The sequence below is a fragment of the Aristolochia californica genome, unplaced genomic scaffold, assembly GCF_029961685.1.
Source record: "Aristolochia californica isolate CCGP_79_NKW_82.1479 unplaced genomic scaffold, dmAriCali1.0.hap1 SCAF_9, whole genome shotgun sequence".
Classification (NCBI taxonomy): domain Eukaryota; kingdom Viridiplantae; phylum Streptophyta; class Magnoliopsida; order Piperales; family Aristolochiaceae; genus Aristolochia; species Aristolochia californica.
In genome coordinates this window covers 32,021,494-32,043,223 of record NW_027182290.1, presented here as the reverse complement: position 1 = coordinate 32,043,223, position 21,730 = coordinate 32,021,494, and the positions used below count along the sequence as shown (strand labels likewise).

The 21,730-nt window shown below is 41.0% G+C and overlaps 2 protein-coding genes across 2 annotated transcripts; one reads left to right on the top strand and one right to left on the bottom strand.

The window, feature by feature from the left end:
- The first annotated feature begins 1,552 nt into the window (after positions 1-1,552).
- LOC137940791 (uncharacterized mitochondrial protein AtMg00820-like) lies at positions 1,553-2,536 on the top strand. The gene is made up of 2 exons (XM_068785918.1): positions 1,553-1,867; positions 2,381-2,536. The coding sequence occupies exons 1-2, from the start codon at positions 1,553-1,555 to the stop codon at positions 2,534-2,536; spliced, it is 471 nt and encodes a 156-aa protein (XP_068642019.1).
- A 6,674-nt stretch (positions 2,537-9,210) lies between these two features.
- LOC137940420 (probable glycosyltransferase At5g20260) lies at positions 9,211-11,442 on the bottom strand. Its single transcript, XM_068785477.1, has 3 exons — positions 10,928-11,442; positions 10,232-10,595; positions 9,211-10,136 (listed from the first exon to the last, which is right to left on the bottom strand). Exons 1-3 carry the CDS (start codon positions 11,398-11,400, stop codon positions 9,471-9,473), a joined length of 1,503 nt encoding a protein of 500 aa, XP_068641578.1. The 5' UTR covers positions 11,401-11,442; the 3' UTR covers positions 9,211-9,470.
- Positions 11,443-21,730: the final 10,288 nt, after the last annotated feature.

Below are 21,730 nucleotides of genomic sequence, written 5' to 3'. Positions count from 1 at the left end.
ATCAGAAGCTATCAATAGACAAACGTCTTCCGTGCCAACGATTCCTCTCTTCCTTTCACTTCGAATCCCCCTCCTCTCTCCCCTCTTACACCTCATCTTAATCATTTTGTTTCCGTTAAACTCACCCATGACAACTATCTCCTCTGGCGAGCTCAGATGGTTCCATATTTGAAAGGCCAGAGGCTGTTTCAGTTTGTCGACGGGATAACAATGCCACCTCCTCCTTTCTTACCAGATCAACAAATACCTAACCCAGTTTGTCGACGGGGACTCCTATTCTTCGTGGTCTCGTAATGGTCTCTACATCTTTCCAGCCTCTCCACCTTCCTCTGCAACATCTCCACATCAAGCCTTAGTGAGTGAGTGGACCACTTCTTCTCAGCGGCACTCACGACTCGGGCGCCCTTCTATGCGGCTTGTTCATCGTATTATCTCTCAACAATCTCTACCGGTCTTTGTCTGTGATTCACCAAGTCTCTGTTCAGCCTGTTGCCAAGCCAAAAGCTCCCACTTGCCCTGCCAATCATCCCATCAGTGATCCACCAAACCTATACAGCTTCTTTATTTTGATGTATGGGGTCATGCCTCACTTCCTTCTTGTGAAGGCTATCGTTATTATGTTACTTTTTTAGATGATTTCACAAGGTTCACATGGTGGTTTCCATTAATACAAAAAACTGATATCCTTTCTATTTTTATTTAGTTTCAAAAATCTGTTGAGTTGCAATTTAACTCCAAATCTTTTCTCTTCAGAGTGACACCCTACTTCCACATCAAGGCATCAATCATCAAATTTCATGTCCCAATACCCATCAACAAAATGGGGTGGTGGAACGAAAACACCGGAAAATTGTTGAAACCGGATTAGCCTTAATGGCTCATACCTCTTTACCCCAAAAATTCTGGGTTGATTCTTTTCACACTGCGGTCTACTTAATTAACCGTCTACCTACGCCTCTCCTTGATCTTCAATCTCCTTTTGAAAAATTATTTTCTCGCTCTCCCAATTACTCCATGCTCAAAGTGTTTGCTTGTGCTTGCTAGCCTCATTTGAGGCCTTACGACCGTCATAAACTTGATTTGCGTTCTGTTCAGTGTCTATTCATTGGCTATAGTGATTCCCACAAAAGCTACAAATGTCTCCATATTTCTTCTAATCGACAATATCTGTCCAGAGATATTGTCTTTGATGAAAATTGTTTCCCATTTAACTCCATACCAATTACTCCTTCCCAACCCACTTCATCCTTTCTGCCCTCCATTCTGGGTCCCCTTCCTCTCCAAACAACCCCATCCAACCCTGACTTCTTATCTTCATCCACCACCAAGCCTACTAACACTACCAGTCTAGGCCCTCCAAATAACTCCATATCTACCTCTCATATCTAGGCCCACTTCACCCATTATGCCATGGCCTACCTCATTTTATCCGATCTCTAACCATAATTCCCAAAATCAGAGTTCCTCCTCGTCGTCTTCCTCTCTGCCTCCGTCTATCATCACTCACTCAAAAACGAACTCTCTTCGACCCAAATAGTTCACATATGGGACAATGTTATGGCCACCGCCACGGAGCTATCTTACCACCACTTCTAGCCTCATCCCTGATGAACTCCAAAATTTTACCGAAGCTGCCAAACACCACCAATGGTGTACCGCCATGAAAGATGAATTTCAGGCACTCATGGAAACTCAAACCTGGACACTGGTTCCACCCACTGGCATCGAAAATTTGGTTGGCTGTAAATGGGTTTTTCGCACCAAACGGAATGCAGATGGAATTGTGGAGCGTTACAAAGCACGCTTGGTTGCAAAAGGTTTTCACCAGCAAGAAGGTATCGATTTTTCTAAAACTTTTAGTCCTATGGTAAAACTCATCACCATTCGGACTATCCCTTACCCTTGATGTTACTTCACCATGGCCCCTTCGGCAATTAGACGTCTCTAATGCCTTCCTGCACAGTGATCTTAAAGAACAAGTCTTCATGGCTCAACCCGTTGGATATGTGAACCCAAATTATTCAACGCATGTCTATCGCTTAAATAAAGCCATCTATGGCGTTAAAAAAACACCCAAAGCGTGGTTCTCAAAACTAAGCATACGGATTCTTGAAATTGGTTTTATCCAATCTGTTTCTGATTTTTCTCTTTTTATTTATACACACTCTTCCATTACTTTGTATTTTCTTGTGAATGTCGACGACATTATCCTTACGGGATCTTGTCTATAGACAATTGCATCTGTTGTCAAAACACTCGGTCAATCCTTTCCAGTTAAGGACTTGACTCCCCTTCATTTTTTTCTTGGCTTAGAAATTCAAAATTTGTCCAAAGGTCTTTATCTCTCACAAACAAAAACATTTGTGATCTTCTTAAATAGACCACTATGGACCTGGCCAAGCCTGTTAAAACTGCCATGGCCTCCAACATAAACCTTTCTCGTGCTGATCGACCTACTTTCAATGATCCCATCTATATCGAAGCACAGTTGGAAGTTTATAATATCTATCTCTTACTTGCCCAGATGTGGCTTTAGCTGTGAACAAAACTCGCCAATTTATGCATGCACCTACCATCAATCACTGGCAAATAGTGAAGCAGATACTACGTTATCTCAAACACGCAGCTCACTATGGTCTCCATATTACACCATCTTCCTCTTTTCATCTTCTAAGTTTTTTCTGATGCCGACTGGGCAGGGTGCCCTGATGATCGGTGGTCTACAGGAGATCATTGTATTTTTCTTGGTTCAAACTTAATTGCCTGGGGTTCCAAGAAACAGTAAACGATTTCTCATTCCAGCACAGAAGCAGAGTATATAGCTCTTGTTAATACCACAATTGAGTTATTATGGCTTCAATATCTTCTTCATGAACTGGGTATATTTCTTCCTAAGGATCCAACTCTATGGTGTGACAATTTAGGAGACACATATCTCTCTGCCAATCCAGTTCTCCATTCACATACAAAACACATGGAGATCGATTTTCACTTTGTACGTGATCGAGTTGCTTCCAAAACTTTACATGTTGCCTGACGCCGGACACAGGATAGTGATTATCCTGCCGGCAATGCCACCGATAATCTACGGGAAAATTTGGCAAGAGGTCGCCCTAAACAGAGAGAAAAATTCTCCTGTCGTTGTTCAATTTCATATATCATCAATAATGATCCTCGTCTCTCCACAAAACTGGTTTTTAATCAACCAAAAAGGCAAAGCCCCCGACAAGCCCGGGCCACAGCTAAAAGCAACAACCCAAACCGGGTTCAACAAGACGGATCCGATTATGGACCCGATTATGTACCCGCCTCACGCTTCTCCTGCATCAGTCGCCTCGGGTTCGAAAGAACTCGTCCTCGAGTTCACACTAGCAACATCGGAATCCAGAAAACAAGGACTCAAGTGTTTGACATTAAAGACATCAGAAGTCCGCAAATGACTGGGGAGGCGCAGTCTGTAGGCATTATCATTGATCTTCTGCACAACCTCACAGGGGCCAATCTTCCGCGCCTTAAGCTTAGTATACTCTCCAACAGGAAAACAATCACGAGTTAAAACGGCCCAAACAAAATCACCAACGTCGAAGAGTACCTTACGACGGCGACGGTCTGTCTGAAACTTGTACTTGGCATTACTCTCGTGAATGGCTTGCTTCACCTGCGCATGGACATCTCGAAGAGACGCTGCCATCTCATTTGCCTGGGGACTCAGACGACCCACACGTGGAATAGGGGCCAAGTCAAGCACCCCGGAGGGATTCTGACCATAGACAACCTCAAAAGGGCTCATACCGGTGGTTTTGTGTTTCGACCGGTTATATGCAAATTCTGCCTGAGGTAATGCCAGATCCCACTGCTTCGGTTTAGTCCCGACCAAACTTCTCAAAAGGTTGCCCAAACTCCGGTTCACCACCTCAGTTTGACCATCTGTCTGAGGGTGGTAGGCGCTGCTAAAGTTCAACTTCGTTCCCAGTTTCTCCCATAAGCTCCTCCAGAAATGACTCAAAAACTTGGTGTCACGATCAGAAGTAATGGAGCGAGGGACGCCATGTAAACGCACAATCTCCCGAAAGTAAAGATGGGCGATCCTGGCAGCATCCATAGTTTTCCGGCAAGCAACAAAATGGGCCATTTTGGAAAACCTGTCTACCACAACCAAAATAGAATCCACAGTCCGCTGGGTACGGGGTAAGCCCAACACGAAGTCCATACTGACATCAATCCACGGGGCTTCCGGTACTGGTAACGGGGTGTACAGGCCCGCATTAGTGAGAACTCCCTTGGACCGCTGGCACACATAACAACGCTCCACATAATGAGCCACGTCACTAGGCAGTTTGGGCCAGTAATAACGAGAAGATATCAAAGCCAATGTCTTATCTCGCCCAAAGTGACCCTCGTTATGAAGTTCATGAATAATCAACTGCCGTAGGGAGCACTCTGGAATGCACAACTGTAATCCGCGAAACAAATAACCATGATGCAGAAGAAAATCATGGCGGTGACCCTCAGTTACCTCGCGAAGTATCCTCCCGAATGAAGGATCTGCAGCACACATAGGAGAGAAAGCCTCAAAGCCTGCAACTCTGGCGCTCATGGTGGTGAGGAGTAATGTACGACGGCTCAAAGCATCTGCGACACGATTCAAATTCCCTGTTTGGTGTCTCAGAGCAAATGTGAACTCCTGTAAGTACGCCACCCACTTGGCATGTCAGCGGCTCAGTTTGTGTTGGCCATTGATGTACTTCAAGGCTTCATGATCAGTGAATAGAATGAACTCCTTCTGAACGAGGCAGTGACGCCAATGCTTCAGGGACTGAACTATGGCATAAAACTCCAGGTCATAGGTGGAATAATTCTTCTTGGACCCAGATAGCTTCTCACTAAAAAAGGCGATGGGTCGCCCCTCCTGACTCAAAACACCGCCAATGCCAACCCCAGATGCATCACAGTTAACCTCAAACACCTTCTCAAAATCAGGAAGTGCCAAAACTGGGGCCTCTGTCATTTGTTGTTTGACCAATTGAAAACTGGCCTCCGCCTCCTCGGACCACCGGAACTCACGTTCCTTGAGACACTCTGTAAGAGGAGCAATCAGAGTGCTGAAGTGTCGGATGAAACGACGGTAGAAGGATGCCAAGCCGTGAAAACTGCGAACATCGTGCAAAGTCTTTGGTGTGGGCCACTCCAAGACTGCATCTATCTTCGACTGATCTGCATGAACACCATCAGTAGTCACAACAAACCCAAGAAAAGTTACAGAGGTAGTGAAGAAAGAACATTTCAGCCGAGCCACAAACAGGCGTTTCGTCCGCAACATTGCAAAAACAGCACGGAGGTGATCAAAATGGGATGCCCACATCGGACTATAAATAAGGATATCGTCAAAGTACACAACCACGAATCTCCCCATAAATGGGCGTAGAATCTGATGCATAAACCTCATAAAGGTGCTGGGTGCATTGGACAACCCAAATGGCATGACCATCCACTCATACAACCCATGTTGCGTCTTAAACGCTGTCTTCCACTCATCTCCAGGCCTTATTCTGATCTGGTGGTACCCACTCTTAAGGTCAATTTTGGAGAAGACCTTAGAACCGGACAACTGGTCTAACATATCATCCAAGCGAGGAATAGGGAATCTGTACTTCACTGTAATCCTGTTGATTGCTCGGCTATCAACACACATACGCCACGAGCCATCCTTTTTTGGCACTAACAGGGCAGGAACTGCACATGGGCTCATACTCTCACGGATGTAACCCCTATCCAACAACTCTATCACCTGTCGCTGCAACTCTTCGGACTCCTTGGGGCTGAGGCGATAGGCTGGCCGATTTGGCAAACTAGACCCCGGCACAAGGTCAATCTGATGCTGAATATCCCTCATAGGCGGCAATCCAGGAGGAAGGTCCTCTGGCATCAAGTCAGAAAACTCTGCTAGGAGCTGATGCACCTCGACTGGTAAATCAGGAGGCATATCTGTGATACTCTTCCCACAAGGAAGTAGAGCATAGACGAGATCTTCCTTCTCTATCTCGACAAGAAACCTGGACATTGACAGTAGGTTAGCGGGGCCGTCTATCGGGGTAGGAGTGGGGCCTTCCCGTCGAGGGGCTAACACAATCTTTTTCCCTTTGATGCTAAGGGAATAGGTATTCTTCTGACCGTCATGAATAACGCTGCGATCATACTGCCAAGGGCGGCCCAACAATACATGACAAGCATCCATAAATACCACATCGCACCAAGCATTATCAAAATATTTCATGCCGATGGAAAAAGACACGAGGCATCGTCTATTTACTGCTACCTCACTGCCTTTAGTCAACTACGTCAATTTGTACGGTTTGGGATGAAAATTTGTCTGCAACTGCAATTTCTTGACAACCTCTTCAGAAACGACATTCTCACAACTGCCACTGTCAATGATCATCTTGCAGACTTTATCTGCGACTGTGCAGGTCGTGTGAAACACATTGGTTCGCAACCAATCATCCCCTGAATCCCCCTTGGGTGTCAACAGACTCTTACAAACAACTAGAGTCTCATGGCCATCACCGTACAATACCTCTTCATCCTCCGCATCATCATACACAGGGTCACCAAGGTCCTCAGGCGCATCTACCACGTCTTCCTCAATCAGAAGATTTTTACCCTTCTGACTAGCATGTTTCCTACACTCAGTAGCTTTATGTCCCGACTCACCACAACGAAAACATCGAATATGTGAGGGAGAAGGACCTTGGAGAGGCTGCTGGGCAGGACGAGATTCCTGAGGGCGAACCGGTCGGCTACTGGGATCGCTTCTGACTATTGGCCTTCTGTTCTGCTGTTTTTCCACAATCAATGCACGCTGGTATGCTTCCGAAACGGTCCACAGCGAGTGAAGACTGAGGACATCCTGTAGGGGTTGTCGTAACCCCCCCAAATATCGTGCCACCATCTGCTCTTCTGTCTCAGATAAGTCATTCCGGGCGATCAACTGATAAAACTCCTCCGTGTAATCATCCACTGATCTCGAGCCTTGCCGCAACAAATGAAGTCGCTAAAACAAGGTTTGAGTGTAGCCGAAAGGAAGGAATTGACCCTTCATCTTCTTCTTCATTTTCGCCCAATCAGTGATTTTGGCCTTGCCCTGCCGGTCTCGTGATCGCCTCAACTGTTCCCACCACGCAGATGCTCTACCTTTGAGTTTGATGGCAACCAATTTCACCTTGACATTATCGGGGACTTCCTTGTACTCAAAGATACGCTCTATCTCCTGCAACCAGTCGATGAATCCCTCGGCCTGTAACGTGCCAGAAAACTCAGGTAACGTCACTCTGAACCCGAGGTCTATAGGTCGGTCCCCCTGACCGCGATGCCCCCCAAATCGAGGTTGATTGCTATACGGATTTTCAAAGCTGGTATCGGAATCGTGACTTCCCATCTCACGATCACCAAAATCCTGCGCTGCCAGACGCTGAGTCAACTCTGCAACTTGCCGCTGTAAATCTTCAATCACCACATTCTGTAGATTACGGCCACGGAATGGAGCTTCCTCATTCTGGTGCTGCCCGCGACGACCACGACCACGAACCATTTTTTTTTTTTTTAATAATAATAATTAAAAAAATAATATAATTTCCCCAAACGTAAAATACCTCGCCGACGCTGATGGAAAATTTCGGAGCCTTCGGTGTTCGAAATCGAGACCTCTCCGGCGGTCTTCTCCGGCTGGCGTCTCCGGCAGTTCGTCGCCGCCTGCGACGCTGGCTCGTTCCGGCAACGAGGATTTTCCGTCTCAGAACCCCCTTTCTCGGCACCACGAAACTCTGTTTCGGTGCTCGATTTTTCGTCAATCCCGACCCTTATCCGTTCGTCGAGCTCCGTCGACGGCAGATCCGACTACGGCGACGGCAACGGCAACGTCGTACGGCAGTTCCGGCGGTGACGACGTCGGTGCCGACCTCTTTCTCTGCCGAATCCCTCTTTTCCGGCAAAGCCAGAGCCTCTGCTCTGTTTCTGTAACTAGCTCGGTCGAGTCCCGAGCGTTTCAGGCAGCAACGTTGAGCGGTAGCTCAACGGCGACGGCGATGGCGACAGCGTCGTCGTCGTCGACGCTTCTACTCGCTGCAGCGTCTCTGGCGATATCTGCTTCTTCCCGAGCCTGAAGCTCTGATACCAACTGACGCCGAACACAGGATAGTGATTATCCTGCCGGCAATGCCACCGGTAATCTACGGGAAAATTTGGCAAGAGGTCGCCCTAAACAGAGAGAAAAATTCTCCTGTCGTTGTTCAATTTCATATATCATCAATAATGATCCTCGTCTCTCCACAAAACTGGTTTTTAATCAACCAAAAAGGCAAAGCCCCCGACAAGCCCGGGCCACAGCTAAAAGCAACAACCCAAACCGGGTTCAGCAAGACGGATCCGATTATGGACCCGATTATGTACCCGCCTCACGCTTCTCCTGCATCATTGCCTTTATTTCCTCTCATGATCAAGCAGCTGACATACTTACCAAGCCACTGTTATTCTCTCGCTTCAATACTCTGCATTCGAGTCTCACCATGATTCCCCTGTTGGACTCTCGGGAGGGTGTTAGCGATCAAGCCAAGTCAACCTCCAACTTCGACTCAGCAACTTATGAAGATTCAACATCATCCATGCAAGAAGAAGAACCTTCTGAAAATAATACTTGTACAAAAGACGTGTTTTCTATTGTACCAACCTTACCCAGACAACACTAAAATCACACCCGATATTTGTTTGTATCATCTCATCCATTATCGGCAAGTCCAATCTATAAAAGGGGTCTGTATACTACTCAGAAAATATGAATGATGAAGTTGGTTTTCCGCAGGTCTCTATTTTTATATTTTATCATAGCGTATCTGCTCTTACATTCCGACACCAAGAAAAGGATTAGACGCATCAAAGTGGAAAAGTTCTCTACAAGGCCTGGATGCATACCTTTCTATTATCGCCGGTTGAATTCTGGTCCTGGTGCAATGCATATAACGCTTCACCGTCAGATTTGTAAGGACTATGGACACTACCTATCTCCACATTGGTATGATATTGTCCACTTTAGGCCTAAACACTCGTGGATTTGCTCTTGGGTTATACCCCAAAAAACTTCATTCCAATAAAGATAGTGTCCACACTTATATATCCATGATACTCCCTACTTCTAGTCAATGTGGGACTTTGGTCGTATATCCAAGAGTATTTAGCTTTTTCTTATTAGAATATTATGCCTACATGTGGCCATAAGCGAAAAATAAACGGCAAACAAGATGTAAACATGGAGAGATATCAGAGGGATTTTATCCGGTGGTCTTCTTCTGTTTAATCTTTCAGAAAAATAATTTTAGTTGTAATTGACGGATGGATTAGCTTCGCTAGCGACCTTCTACTGTGGCTTCTGTTCTGTTTCTCTGTATCTCAATCTGTGGGTTCTGGATATCAAAGGCATTTCATGGAGGGGGAAGACGAAAGTTGAGGCGTCTCAGCCAAAGGGAGTGGAGCACCATGCTTATCAAGTCGTATCTCTTGGCTGGGCGATGGACGACAAAATGCCTCTGCACCTCCAGCACCCTCTTCTGCAACGTCACATATTTACGCATAGGGATCCCTTCTAAGATCACCTTCAAGTCCGGAATTCTCTCCACCGGCACCTGCACCGAGAACTTGCTCCAATCCAGAACATCACTGAATGGAAGTACATAGTTTTGGGAGATTATGACGGGAACACATCCGACGTAGATGGCTTCAACTACTCTGGGGCTGGCCACTTCCCAGCCACTTGGGCAGAGACAGTACTTGCTGCTACTCATCTTCTTCTTGTAGTCGAGGCCTTCGGGAAGCTCAAGGTAGACCTGTACGTCATTGTCTTTGCCTAACCAATGCTTTATCAGTCTTTTCCTAATCTTGCCGTGAAGCCGACCGGCGAAGAAGGCGAGAATGGTTCTTCTGGAAGGGGGCAGAGAGGAACGGACGACGGGAAGACGGCCGAAGGGGATTTTGATTTCGGGCAGGGTAGCGTCCCTGTCCGGCTTGAAGCCTTCGGAAGTGTTGGCGTTGCAAAGAACTCTGATCATGTTCTGAAAGAGCTCCGGATGAGCTTTCGAAAAATCTGGCCCCTGAAATCAAAAACTCTAAAAAAGAGCATCAATATTTTAGTGGAAATATATATAAAGACTAAAGATAACCAAAACCTGTAAGTTGTTTAACTCACCCAATCATGGCAAGAAACCATGAAATGGTCAGCTCCATGGCTTCTGTTCCAGTAAGGGTACTTGTTGGAAACGACAGTCACGTAATCTGCAGCAAAACGTTGAAGACGATCCCTAAGCAAGGAGGTGAAGGGCTTGGGGTCGTAGACGTGCATCTTGACCTTGACCACGCTGAAGGGAAGGAAGAATACATGGGCTTCGTGAGGGTTACGGGCCAAAAATGGGTTTCCATGTGCAACATCCATCTCGTCTATGAAGTGGCCCTCAGATGAATAGATGCTGTTTAATGGGCCGTCATGAACCAGGGGTGGCTCTCCTTCTTCGTAAGACCACACCTTGAATCTCTTCTCCATTTCAATATAGCTCCTGCCTCAATTTAAAACCAAAAAGAGTGTTCAGTGATTCTTTGAAGTTTTCAACAGAAAAGAATTTACTTTGATTAATTCATCACTTATCAGTAGAATGATTTGAGAATATATGGTAGAAACAAGACATGGCTGCTTCTGTAAATTAGTGATAACTCCGTGTAACTTTCAGAGCACCATCACAGTGGCACTTGAAAAGTCATGGTCGGAGGGGTCCGGGCAGCTTTTCATTGGGAAATCATGGAGTTCAGGGGATTTACCCCCTTCTATGTTCGAGAGATGAGAAAGAAATTTGAGAAATGTCTGCTCAATGGAGTGACCAAGTTTCTTAACTGATGAAAGGCGTAAGGATTTCGATAAACGGCTCCTCTCGGGACAAACTTCTGCTCCTTCTCCGAGCTGTAGTTCCGCCGGAGAATGGCCTCTCGGATGTTTGAGCGAGCCATGGCCAAACCCATCTCGATCCTCTCCAGATTTCTGTCCTTGTTGTGTCTTTTCTTTTTCGATTCAACCTGCAAGGAAGAAATTAACTGGAGTTCTTGAGTTACTCCGGTGGTGTTGGGGACGGCGGCGGAGGAAATTTGTGGAAGACTAGCTGATATCTGAAGCCGCCTGGTCTGAGTGTGAGGGAGAATAATACTATGATCTTCATATGAATTGATGGAGACGAAGGAATCGTAGGGAATATGAGGATGAAAAAAATGGATCTGAATGAAAGGAAAGAAGCAAAATAAGAGGAGATGGAGGAGCAGAAGGAAAGGGAAGACCGAAGAGAACAGACGAGTCGAGGAGATCATCGTTCTCATCCGACATCTGGGAATAGTCGAAAGAAATGTAAAATAAAGCTAACCACAGAAGAAGAATATTCAAATGATACTATTTAATCAAACAAAGACATCTGATTGAAGCTACTTTGGATTAAACGCTACAAATGGGACCTACCAAAGGTATGATTTGATCATAGACGATGACATGCCAACGCCCCTAATTTTATTGTAGAAGGAGACAAGGATAATATATGATAAATACAGTTTAAACTAATCAAATCACCGGCCTTTTTTACCCTCAATAATGGAAAAAAGTTATTTTAAGATGCTCCATCGCCAGATTCACGAACAACAAATGCTGTTCGAAAAGAATGAAAAAACGATGAAGAAAGTCTTAATGGAAGGAAAGCAGGAAACAAGATTATAGAATCAAATTGGCTTGATCAATCCAGAGAGACGGAGTCAGGCTCCCGATTTCCTTACAAGTGAATCCATCACAGTGGCACTTCGCGGAGAGTGGGATCGGAGCAGCGCTTCTCTTTCCTTCTCACTTGGAGATCGTGCAACTCGGGGAAATCAAATCGAAGTTTGAGAGAACGGAAAGAAACTTGAGAAACGAGAAGTGTCTTTTCAGTTGATTGACTAGCTGATGAAAGGCGTGCTCGGAACGAACTTCGTCTCCTTCTCCTAAATGTAATTCCGCCAAAGAATGGCCTCGCTGATTTTCGACCGAGCCATGGCGAAAATCGATTATTTGCAGATTTCTACCTTTGCCCTGTCTTTTCGTTTTCGATTCCACCTGCAGGGAAGAAAGGAACCGGAGTACTTGAGTATACTTTTCAGCTTAGCAAGCAGTAGTATTAGACTTGTCTAATAATAATAAAATAAATATCATAGAAATAGATATTAAATCTTCTATAATTTCATTATCACGAAAGTCGTACATATATCATAGAATTGAAATAAAAAAAATAAAGAGAGCGTATCTTTCATCTTAAAGAATAGCATTAGCCTCACTATGGAGGAATTTATAGATTCCCAAAGGGTGTGGCACTAATGATTATTCATAAAGATACATCCCCTTAGGAGAGATACATCCTCTAAGGAGAGATACATCCCCTCAAGAAAGATACATCTCCTTATGTCCAAGGCATGTGTCCAGTCAATCCACCCAATGAATCTACCTCTATAGGGGGATGTGCTGGCCATTATTCCATGTACTGAACATTCAATGACAAAACATCCAGAAGTGGTCCCACGTCTCTAATATCATGGTAATTTTATTTTATAAATAATATATTTGAAACCATAATTCCAACAAACTCCCACTTGATTTTAAAATCCGATTTTTGAAAAAACATGAAAAATCAATCTTGACACATAAAACCATACCATGACCATAGGCATTACCTTAAACACTTTAATATACATGTGTAATTAACCCGGGCCTACACAATATATATCTTAGATATCCAAGGCTGGAGAATAAACCAAATCCATACTTGTCAAATTTGCCAGTTCAGTGGTCTCCATTCATAGCATACTCGGACCTAAACTCAGGGTAAAGCTCTATACCAGTTCGAGTATTAGCCACTAAGGTAACTGTGCCTAATCAGTACCATAGGCCTGAATAATTTAGACATCCAACCCTACCTTCCTATTGGGACCCTTCCGTATATATATACAAGTATATACCTAATAAAAAAATTGGACATCAAGGCATCTCACCATCCATAGCATACTCAGAACCTGAGGAGCTCAGGGTAAAACTCTATACCAGCATGAGTATTAGCCGTAAAGGAAACTGTGGCTATGCAGTCCCATTGGCCTAGACAATTTAGAGACTCAACCGTCATTCCCTATTGAGACCCTCATATATACACGTACAAGTGCATACCTAATAGGGAAGCTAAATTTCAAGGCATACATTGAGTACTCATATTATCACATAAAAGCACATGTATTCTTTCAAAATCATTCCATGGAATATAAATTATAATGTCATGACATACATAGTATTCCAAATCATTGAGACCACAATGCATACAAAACAATATTCTCCCACTTGGTCTCATCAATTATAAACAAATCAAACCCATATTCCCCACATGGAAAGTGAAACTGGTCACGGGAAGACACTTGGTTAGTGGATCAGCTAAGTTATCCGGATAAGATATCTTATAAATAACAACTTCCTCCTTCCTCAGCATGTCTCGTATGTAGTAGTATTTCCCTTCAATATGTTTAGGCTTGGAGTGACACTTCGGATCTTTCGTGATAGTAATTATAGATGCATTATCACAAAAGAGAGGAATATGTCACTCCACACAGTCTACCACTAGAAGACTTCACAAGAATTTGCGAAGATAGACAACCTCCCTTGTAGCTAAGTTCATAGCCACATATTCTGCCTCCATGGTTAATTGCGCGACACAATCTTGCTTCTTGCTTTTCCAAGAAATGGCACCTCCGCCAAACATAAAGATAAAACCAGAAGTAGACTTTCGGGTATCAATACATCCTTGATAATCTGAGTCGGAATAACCAACCAATTCCAACTTGTCCGCTTGATAAGTCAAAGCATATGACTTTGTTCGATTTAGATAGCGCATTACCCATTTTACCCCTTCCCAGTGAGTGAAACTGTTGTGGACTCGATAGCAGGACGGGTCGCCCAGAGGCGACGAGGTGACTTGACTCAGACATAAGATGCAGGGGAATTAGGGGCCAGAAAAGGGATTTGGGCATAATTGTAATTTAAATTAATTTTAGTCACGCATATGGAAGCCGTAGGGCAACATTGTAATAATTGGAATTTTCGGACTTAACTTAAGGTCCATGGAACAAATGAAGGACGAAGAGAATTAATCGGGATCTGAGTTCTCCCTTTCGAACCAGGGTTGGCGTTCCCCTGGAACCCCCGGTGACGGCTCCCGGCGATGAGCCCTAATCTCTCTCTGACTTCCTCTGGCTGCATTTTTCTTCCATAATCCCTTTTCGACTTTCCGTAAACCCTTCCCGACCTTCATCTCCCTCAAATCGACACCATAGGTCGTCCCGAGAGGTCTCGGTGGCCAGATTCGACGCAGAAACAGCAAGGTGATCCCTCCCTCCGTCATGTAACTCGAGCTAGGGCCCGGGAACACAACAGAAACCTAGATTAGCCTGAAACCGGCTAAGAATCCCAACAGCATAAGCAAGATCAGGTCTTGTACATATAAGAGCATACATAAAACTCCCCACAGCAGAAGCATATGGATACTTAGATTCGTCCAACTTATCATTGAGGCAAGAAGGACAATCCACCTGGCTCATCTTTTTAGTGTTATTATAAGTTACTTTACCTTGTATACAGTTAGACATGTGAAACCGATCCAGAAGAGTGTCGATATACTTCTCTTGAGACAAACTCAATTTTCGCAAAGATCTATCCCGTAGATTTTTAATGTCAAGAATATAAGAAGCTTCCCCAAGGTGTTTCATATCAAATGTCTGAAACAACCATGTCTTTATACCTTGGATTAACTGAATATCATTCCCGACTAATAAAATATCATCTACGTATAAAGTAAGAAAAGCAATGCGAGCTCCCACTGTTTTTATATAAACACAGTGATCTTCTGGATTCTGAGTGAAACCATATGCTGTAATTGCTTCATTGAACTTGATATTCCATAATCTTGAGGCTTGTTTCAAACCATAAATAGACTTGTCCAACTTACACACTTTTGCTTCAGTTCCAGGTCTAACAAATCCACGCGGTTGTTCCATATAAATCTTCTCATCCAAATTTCCATTTAGAAAAGCGGTTTTAACATCCATTTGGAACAACTCATAGTCATAATGTGCAACCAATGCCAGGAGAGCTCGAATAGACTGTATTCTTGCAACAGGAGAGAATGTTTCATCATAATCAATCCCGTATTGTTGAGTAAAACCCTTAGCAACAAGACGAGCTTTGAATCTTTCAACTTTACCTTCAACATTTCTCTTCCTTGTAAAAATCCACTTGCACTTAATGGGCTTAACCGATGTAGGAGGATCAACAAGTTTCCAAACTTCATTTTTATATATAGAGTCCATCTCTTCTTCCATTGCCGACTTCCACTTGTCGGAATCCACATCAAGGAGTGCTTCCTCGTAAGTGTCATGATCAATAACATCTTCATTCAACCTTGTTCTTTCATAAGTTTCTCCAGTAGAGGTATAAAAATCTGAAGATGATAAGAGTTGACTAGGTTTTCTTTCTCTAGTCCCTCTTCGAATATCCATTTGGGTGGAATTCTCTATCTTAGAAGGACATTCAGAAGAAGACATTTCAACACATTCTTCCAAGTGAGACTTCGTACATAAATCTTCATCACAATCAAATCTATCCTCAATAAATTTTACATGTCTACTTTCAATAATCACCTTCTCCTTGGGATCATATAACCTATATCATTTTGAATGTTCAGAGTACCCAACGAATAAACATCTTCGAGTCTTAGCCTTCAATTTGTCCTTAGGATCAAGTTTTAAAACATGAGCAACACATCCCCATACTTTAAAATGGTTAAGACTAGGAGTTTTGCCTGACCATACCTCATAAGGTGTTTTCTCAACCGACTTTGAAGGCACTCTATTTGAGATATAGGTAGCTGTCAATAGTGCTTCGCCCCAAAAGGATATTGGCAAATTTGCAAGTGCCATCATAGATCTTACCATCTCTAGTAAGGTTCGATTTCTTCTTTCAGCAATACCATTCTGTTCAGGTGTATAAGCCATGCTAAACATATGGATAATCCCGTTTGACTTGCAAAATTCAGAGAATAACTCCAAACAATACTTTTCACCTCTGTCGGTGTGCAATGTTTTGATCTTCCTTCCTGTGGCATTTTCTGCCTCCAATTTGAAGGTTTTGAAATAATCTAAGGCCTCATTTTTTCTATGCAGTAAATATATACTTCTATATCTTGAGAAATCACCTGTAAATGTGATAAAATACGAATGACCATTACAAGTATTCACATTCATAGGTCCACATATATCAGAATGAATAATATCCAAAACATGAGAACTTCTTGAGCCTTTGGATGGAAAGGGTATCTTTGTTATTTTCTCATATATATAACATTCACAAATAGGAAAATCATTATGTGAAAGATTTTTGAATAATCCTTGTGTCATAAGTCTTGTAATTCTATACTTGTTTATATGCCCTAATCGTAAATGCCACAAATACAATTCCTTTTCTTTAATATCTAAAGAAGTAGAAACATTGAACACCATATTTTCAATAAGTTGCAACTGATATAGACCAGAATTTCGAAAACCTCTCAAAATAATTTTATCATCTTGTAACATAAGAAACTTTCCACTTCCAAAGTAAAATGTAAATCCAAGTTTATCAAGACAAGATACAGATAATAGACTTCTTCTCATAGAAGGAGCATAAAGACAATCTTCTAAATCAAAAAACTTCTTATCAACAAGCTTTAGCCGGTAAGTTCCCACGCCTTCCACAATGGCCTTTTCATCATTGTCCATGTAAATAAAGTTTGTTTTGTCATCAATCTTTCTTAGCTCCTTGAAGCCCTGCAACTCATTCAAAACATGAACAGTTGCACTAGAATCAGCCCACCAACTAAAAGGCATGATATAAATAGTACAAGTTTCAAGAGATAAGGACTCACTGGTGTTCTCCTATTGCCCTTCTTGCATGGTTTTCAGAGCCTTACAATACTTCTTTATATGTCCTGGCTTATTACAGAAGAAGCAAACACATTGATTTGCATGTACTTCAACCTTTTGTTGATTGACCTTTTTGTCCTTGAAGTTTTGAAATCGAAGTTTTTTCCCTTCTTCTTAAAATTCTTTTTCTTCGGCTTCAAAACTACGTTAGCACTCGGTGAAGGTTTATCTAACTCAATACTTGGATTGAGTCTTTCGGACTGGTGGTCGATCATATTAACCAAATCAAATATAGCCCACTTTATCTTGGACAAAGAATAAAAATCTTGAATATATTTGAGAGATTTGGGTAAAGAGTTAATAATGGTGACCACTTTAGTTTCTTCATCCATTGGTCTACCATGATATTGTAACTCATCTGCCATGGCTAGCATTTTCTTCGCATTTGGCACGAGTGAACTTTTGCCATAAGTTATTGATGTGAGTAGACGACTTTTTACCAAATTTAGCCTCAATCTGGTCGAGAATTTCTTTTGTAGTAGGGACATGAAAATAAGTCATCAAGAGATTCTCACTTAGAACCCCAAGAATATGTGACCTAGAAATTTCATTAACATCATCTCACTCCTTAAATTTTCTAAGGTCCTTCTTATACTGTTTCAGATTATTGAGGTAGTTTATTCGGGAAGGACTTTGAGGAGGAGTATCCACTTTGATAATTTTATCAAACCTATAGCCTCGTAGCATTAAGTCAACCCGTTGTGACCAGTTCACATAATTAGTCCCATCAAGTACATTTTTCTTTAGGGACTCAACAAAATTATGTCCACTATTGGATATTCCTGTCATCCAAAAAATATTTTAATATTTGGGATAACATACATAATTATACAATCATTTCAGCCATCTAGTACTCCTATTTACCCTTTGGGGATTCATGAGAGTTACTTGGCAAATCATTCCACACATAATAAATAACCAACAATCCAACAAACAAACAAATAAATTAATTCATACTTACCCTTTGGGGATTCATATGAATTAATTTACAACATACTAATCTAATTATACAATTTGCATTACCCTCTGGGGATTTTGCTAATCGTATAATAAAATTAGTATAACTCATAAAACAAATTATACTCAAAATAAACACACATAAAATTAATTTAATCTATACAAAATGTATTACCCTTTGGGGATTTTGTAAATTATATAATTAAGTTAATTTTCACATACAAATACATAAATATATAACAAGGCATGCAATAACACAAATTATAAATACTTCAAATAGCCAAATAAATTTCAAATAACATGGAAATTCTATTCAAAATACAATTCTAGGTAAAAATAAACCCTTAAAACACATTCTAGCTCATTATATTAGCAAAACCCAGTTTGGTTCATGGTTCTGGGTCATTACCGACCCGGACCGCACAAGCCTGCACATTGGCAAGCCTACACCAGCAGGCCCGTGCACAGCAGCCCGCACCAGCAGGCCCGGGCACAGCAGTCTGCACCAGCAGGCCCGCATGCGACACCTGAACCCAATAAGCCTAAACTAGGCTTGTTTCCTTTCATAAATAAATATTCAAAACATCCAAAAAAGTATGGAAAAAATATAGAAAATTAGAATCTATCTCTATGATACAAGTAGAGGCATTAATCACTTGTATTTTTTAGACTTGATGTCTAATAATAATAAAATAAATATCATAGAAATAGATATTAAATCCTCTATAATTTCATTATCATGAAAGTCATACATATATCATAGAATTGAAATAAAAAGAATAAAGAGAGCATACCTTTCATCTTGAAGAATATAAATAGAACTTGAAGTGCACAAGATAACCTTTGATAATTCTTTTACAAATGATAAACTTGTTCCCGTTCAGCCAGACTGGGTGTGCAAATAGCTTTAGCCTCACTTATAAGACCATAGAGGAATTTATAGATTCCCAAAGGGTGTGGCACTAATGACTATTCATAAGGATACATCCCCTTAGGAGAGATACATCCTCTAAGGAGAGATACATCCCCTCAAGAGAGATACATCTCCTTATGCCCAAGGGATGTGTCCAGTCAATCCACCCAATGAATCTACCTCTACAGGGGGATGTGCTGGCCATTATTCCCTGTACTGAACATTCAATGATAAAACATCTAAAAGTGGGCCCACACCTCTAATATCATGGTAATTTTATTTTATAAATAATATATTTGAAACCATAATTCCAACAAGTAGCTCTGAGTTTGACTTACTGAGGTATTGTTGGGGACGGTAGCGGGGGATTTTTGTGGAAGACGAGATATCTGAAGCTGTCTAGTCTGACTGTGAGTGACCACGCTTTGAGTTGCGTGTGACTGTGAAGGGATTGTTGGGAAGATTCGGATGATGAGCATGGATACGAATGAAGAGAAGTCGGCAGAGCAGGAAAAGAAGAAAGAAAGGGCTCAACAGCTCGCGGAGTTCATCTTCTCCTCCCAAAGTCAAACTAACAGTGAAAAATTACACAATGAAAGTAAAAGCTAAAACTCAAAGTGTCTCATAAAAATCAGTGTAAAGTAATTTTTTGTGTTAGTATAACATGAAAAATATAGTGAAAAATACATAAGAAATTTATGAATAAAATTTTTTAATAGATTTATTTTTTTATAAGATATATTTTTAAATTTTTTATTAATAATTTAAAATATATTTTAACTTGTCTGAATTAATAAATAAATAAATTAACTAAATTAACTTTATTATTAATTAAATATATAAAAATAAAATACTTAAATAAATTTTATTTTATAATATCCAAATGCTTAATCAAATTATTACTTTTTAATATCTAAATTCTTCCTCTTAAAATATTAATTAAATATAATACTAAAAATCATAAATTTATGTAAATAAAAAAGAGGGTATTTTATTATAAAAAATTAATTTTGTAAGATAGTTTTATTTAACTAAACTAAAATATTTTTACTTGTTTTAAATTAATAAATAATTGAAAGTAAATTTTATTTATCTATTTATTTATTTAAATATATTAAAATAAAAAGACTATAAAATCCTTACTTTTATAATATCCAAATGTTAACCAAATTGTTACTTTACAATATCTGAATTCTTACTCTTAAAATAGTCATAAATATAATATTAAAAATAAGGAATTTATATAAATAAAAAGAATATCTTATTATATAGATTACTTTAATAAATTTAACTTTTATTAGAGATAGTTTTATTTAAGTAAATTAAAAAAAATTAACTTGTTTTAAATTATAAAATAATTTAAATAACTAATTAATTAATTATATAAATACATAAAAATAAAAGATCAAACAAATACTTACTTTTATTATATCCAAATACTTAATAAAATTATTACTTTTATAATATCTAAATTCTCACTCTTAATTTAGAAATAAAATATAAAATTAAAATTAATAAATAGATAAAATAAATTTATTTTAAATTTTTTGATTAAATATATAAAATAAAATATTTAAACAAATATTTAATTTTATTAGTAGAACAAAAGTGAGAGAGCCAACGAAGGAGAGTGAAAGTGTGGAGTCAAACCCCGATTATATATCAGACGAGTCCTGTCGTCAGCTCGTAGACGAAAGTGGGTTAGGAAACTGAGAGAGTGAGATGATGTGACGGGTTCATGGACAAGCCGAGTGATGACCCGAGTGGGCAGGCTAATCCGGTCCGGTTTAGATAAGAATGATAACTGGGTGGTTCAAGAAGGAAGAACCCAGGCCCAATTTAAAATTGAACTGCAATTCTTCAACCTTTGTTATAGCTAAGTATTAGAAATTTAAAGAATTTAATAAATCTGACACATTATGTGCGCCCAGTAACCTAAATCGTCTCCACTTCCAGAATCTGAAATTCTCATCAACCACCCCTTACCCACTTAGATGCAGGCAACACTAAAACCAGTCCATAACTTTGGCTTCAGAAACACGTCCCGTGAGCTCAGGGATTACACCTTGAGCTTGAAGATGATGACTCTGTCTTTCACAGGGAAGCACTTGGGTCGTAAATCATTAGTACAGCCGAAGGATTTGGCTGCTTGCTTTTTCCTCTGTATACGTGCCTTGCCCGTCTCCAAAGCATAAATATTCCTTTTTATCGTTCTGCTTTCCACGCCCGTTTTTTCCGACCATTCTCGCTTTTTCTTCTGTCCCTGCATTTAAATTGACTCTCTGGCTGCAGTAGCTTAGCGACAGCAGCAGCAGCTGAGAGCAACGAATATTGTGAAGGAAGTGGGAGCGATTCCTCCTCTTCAAGAAACGAATTTCGATTTCTTCTCGGTTCATGATTCTTACTACAAGAACGTAACGAGCACTGCGGATCAAGAAAAGGAAATTAGTTCCGATTTTGAGATGGAACGCACCGGCGTCTCCTTCGTTTCAATCCTGTTCCCGCTTCTGTTCCTGATCTCCTGTTTGGTTATTATTTTCTTCTCCTATCCTCCCGTTCTTTCCACCACCGAGTTCAGCCTTCATTCGTCCAAGCTCAAGCTGCGGACGCAGATGGCGAGATCGGAAGAAATTCGAGCAGTTTCACCAGATAACTCAACACTACTGAAATCAGCAATAACATCTACGGTAAGTAATAAGAGAATTTTTTTTCGTCTTCCCCATAGCTCCAAGCTCGAACTTCAATTCAAATGAACTGAAAAAACGT

What these genes read in the sequence shown, in the direction of transcription:
- LOC137940791 (XM_068785918.1), top strand. Translation starts at nt 1,553, where the DNA reads ATGTTATGGCCACCGCCACGGAGCTATCTTACCACCACTTCTAGCCTC. An exon ending in CTAAAACTTTTAGTCCTATG is followed by an intron (nt 1,868 to 2,380) that starts GTAAAACTCATC and finishes CTTCTTAAATAG; the next exon opens with ACCACTATGGACCTGGCCAA.
- LOC137940420 (XM_068785477.1), bottom strand. Translation starts at nt 11,400, where the DNA reads ATGAGAACGATGATCTCCTCGACTCGTCTGTTCTCTTCGGTCTTCCCT. An exon ending in AATCCTTACGCCTTTCATCA is followed by an intron (nt 10,596 to 10,927) that starts GTTAAGAAACTT and finishes AAATTGAGGCAG; the next exon opens with GAGCTATATTGAAATGGAGA. An exon ending in TGGTTTCTTGCCATGATTGG is followed by an intron (nt 10,137 to 10,231) that starts GTGAGTTAAACA and finishes TTTTGATTTCAG; the next exon opens with GGGCCAGATTTTTCGAAAGC.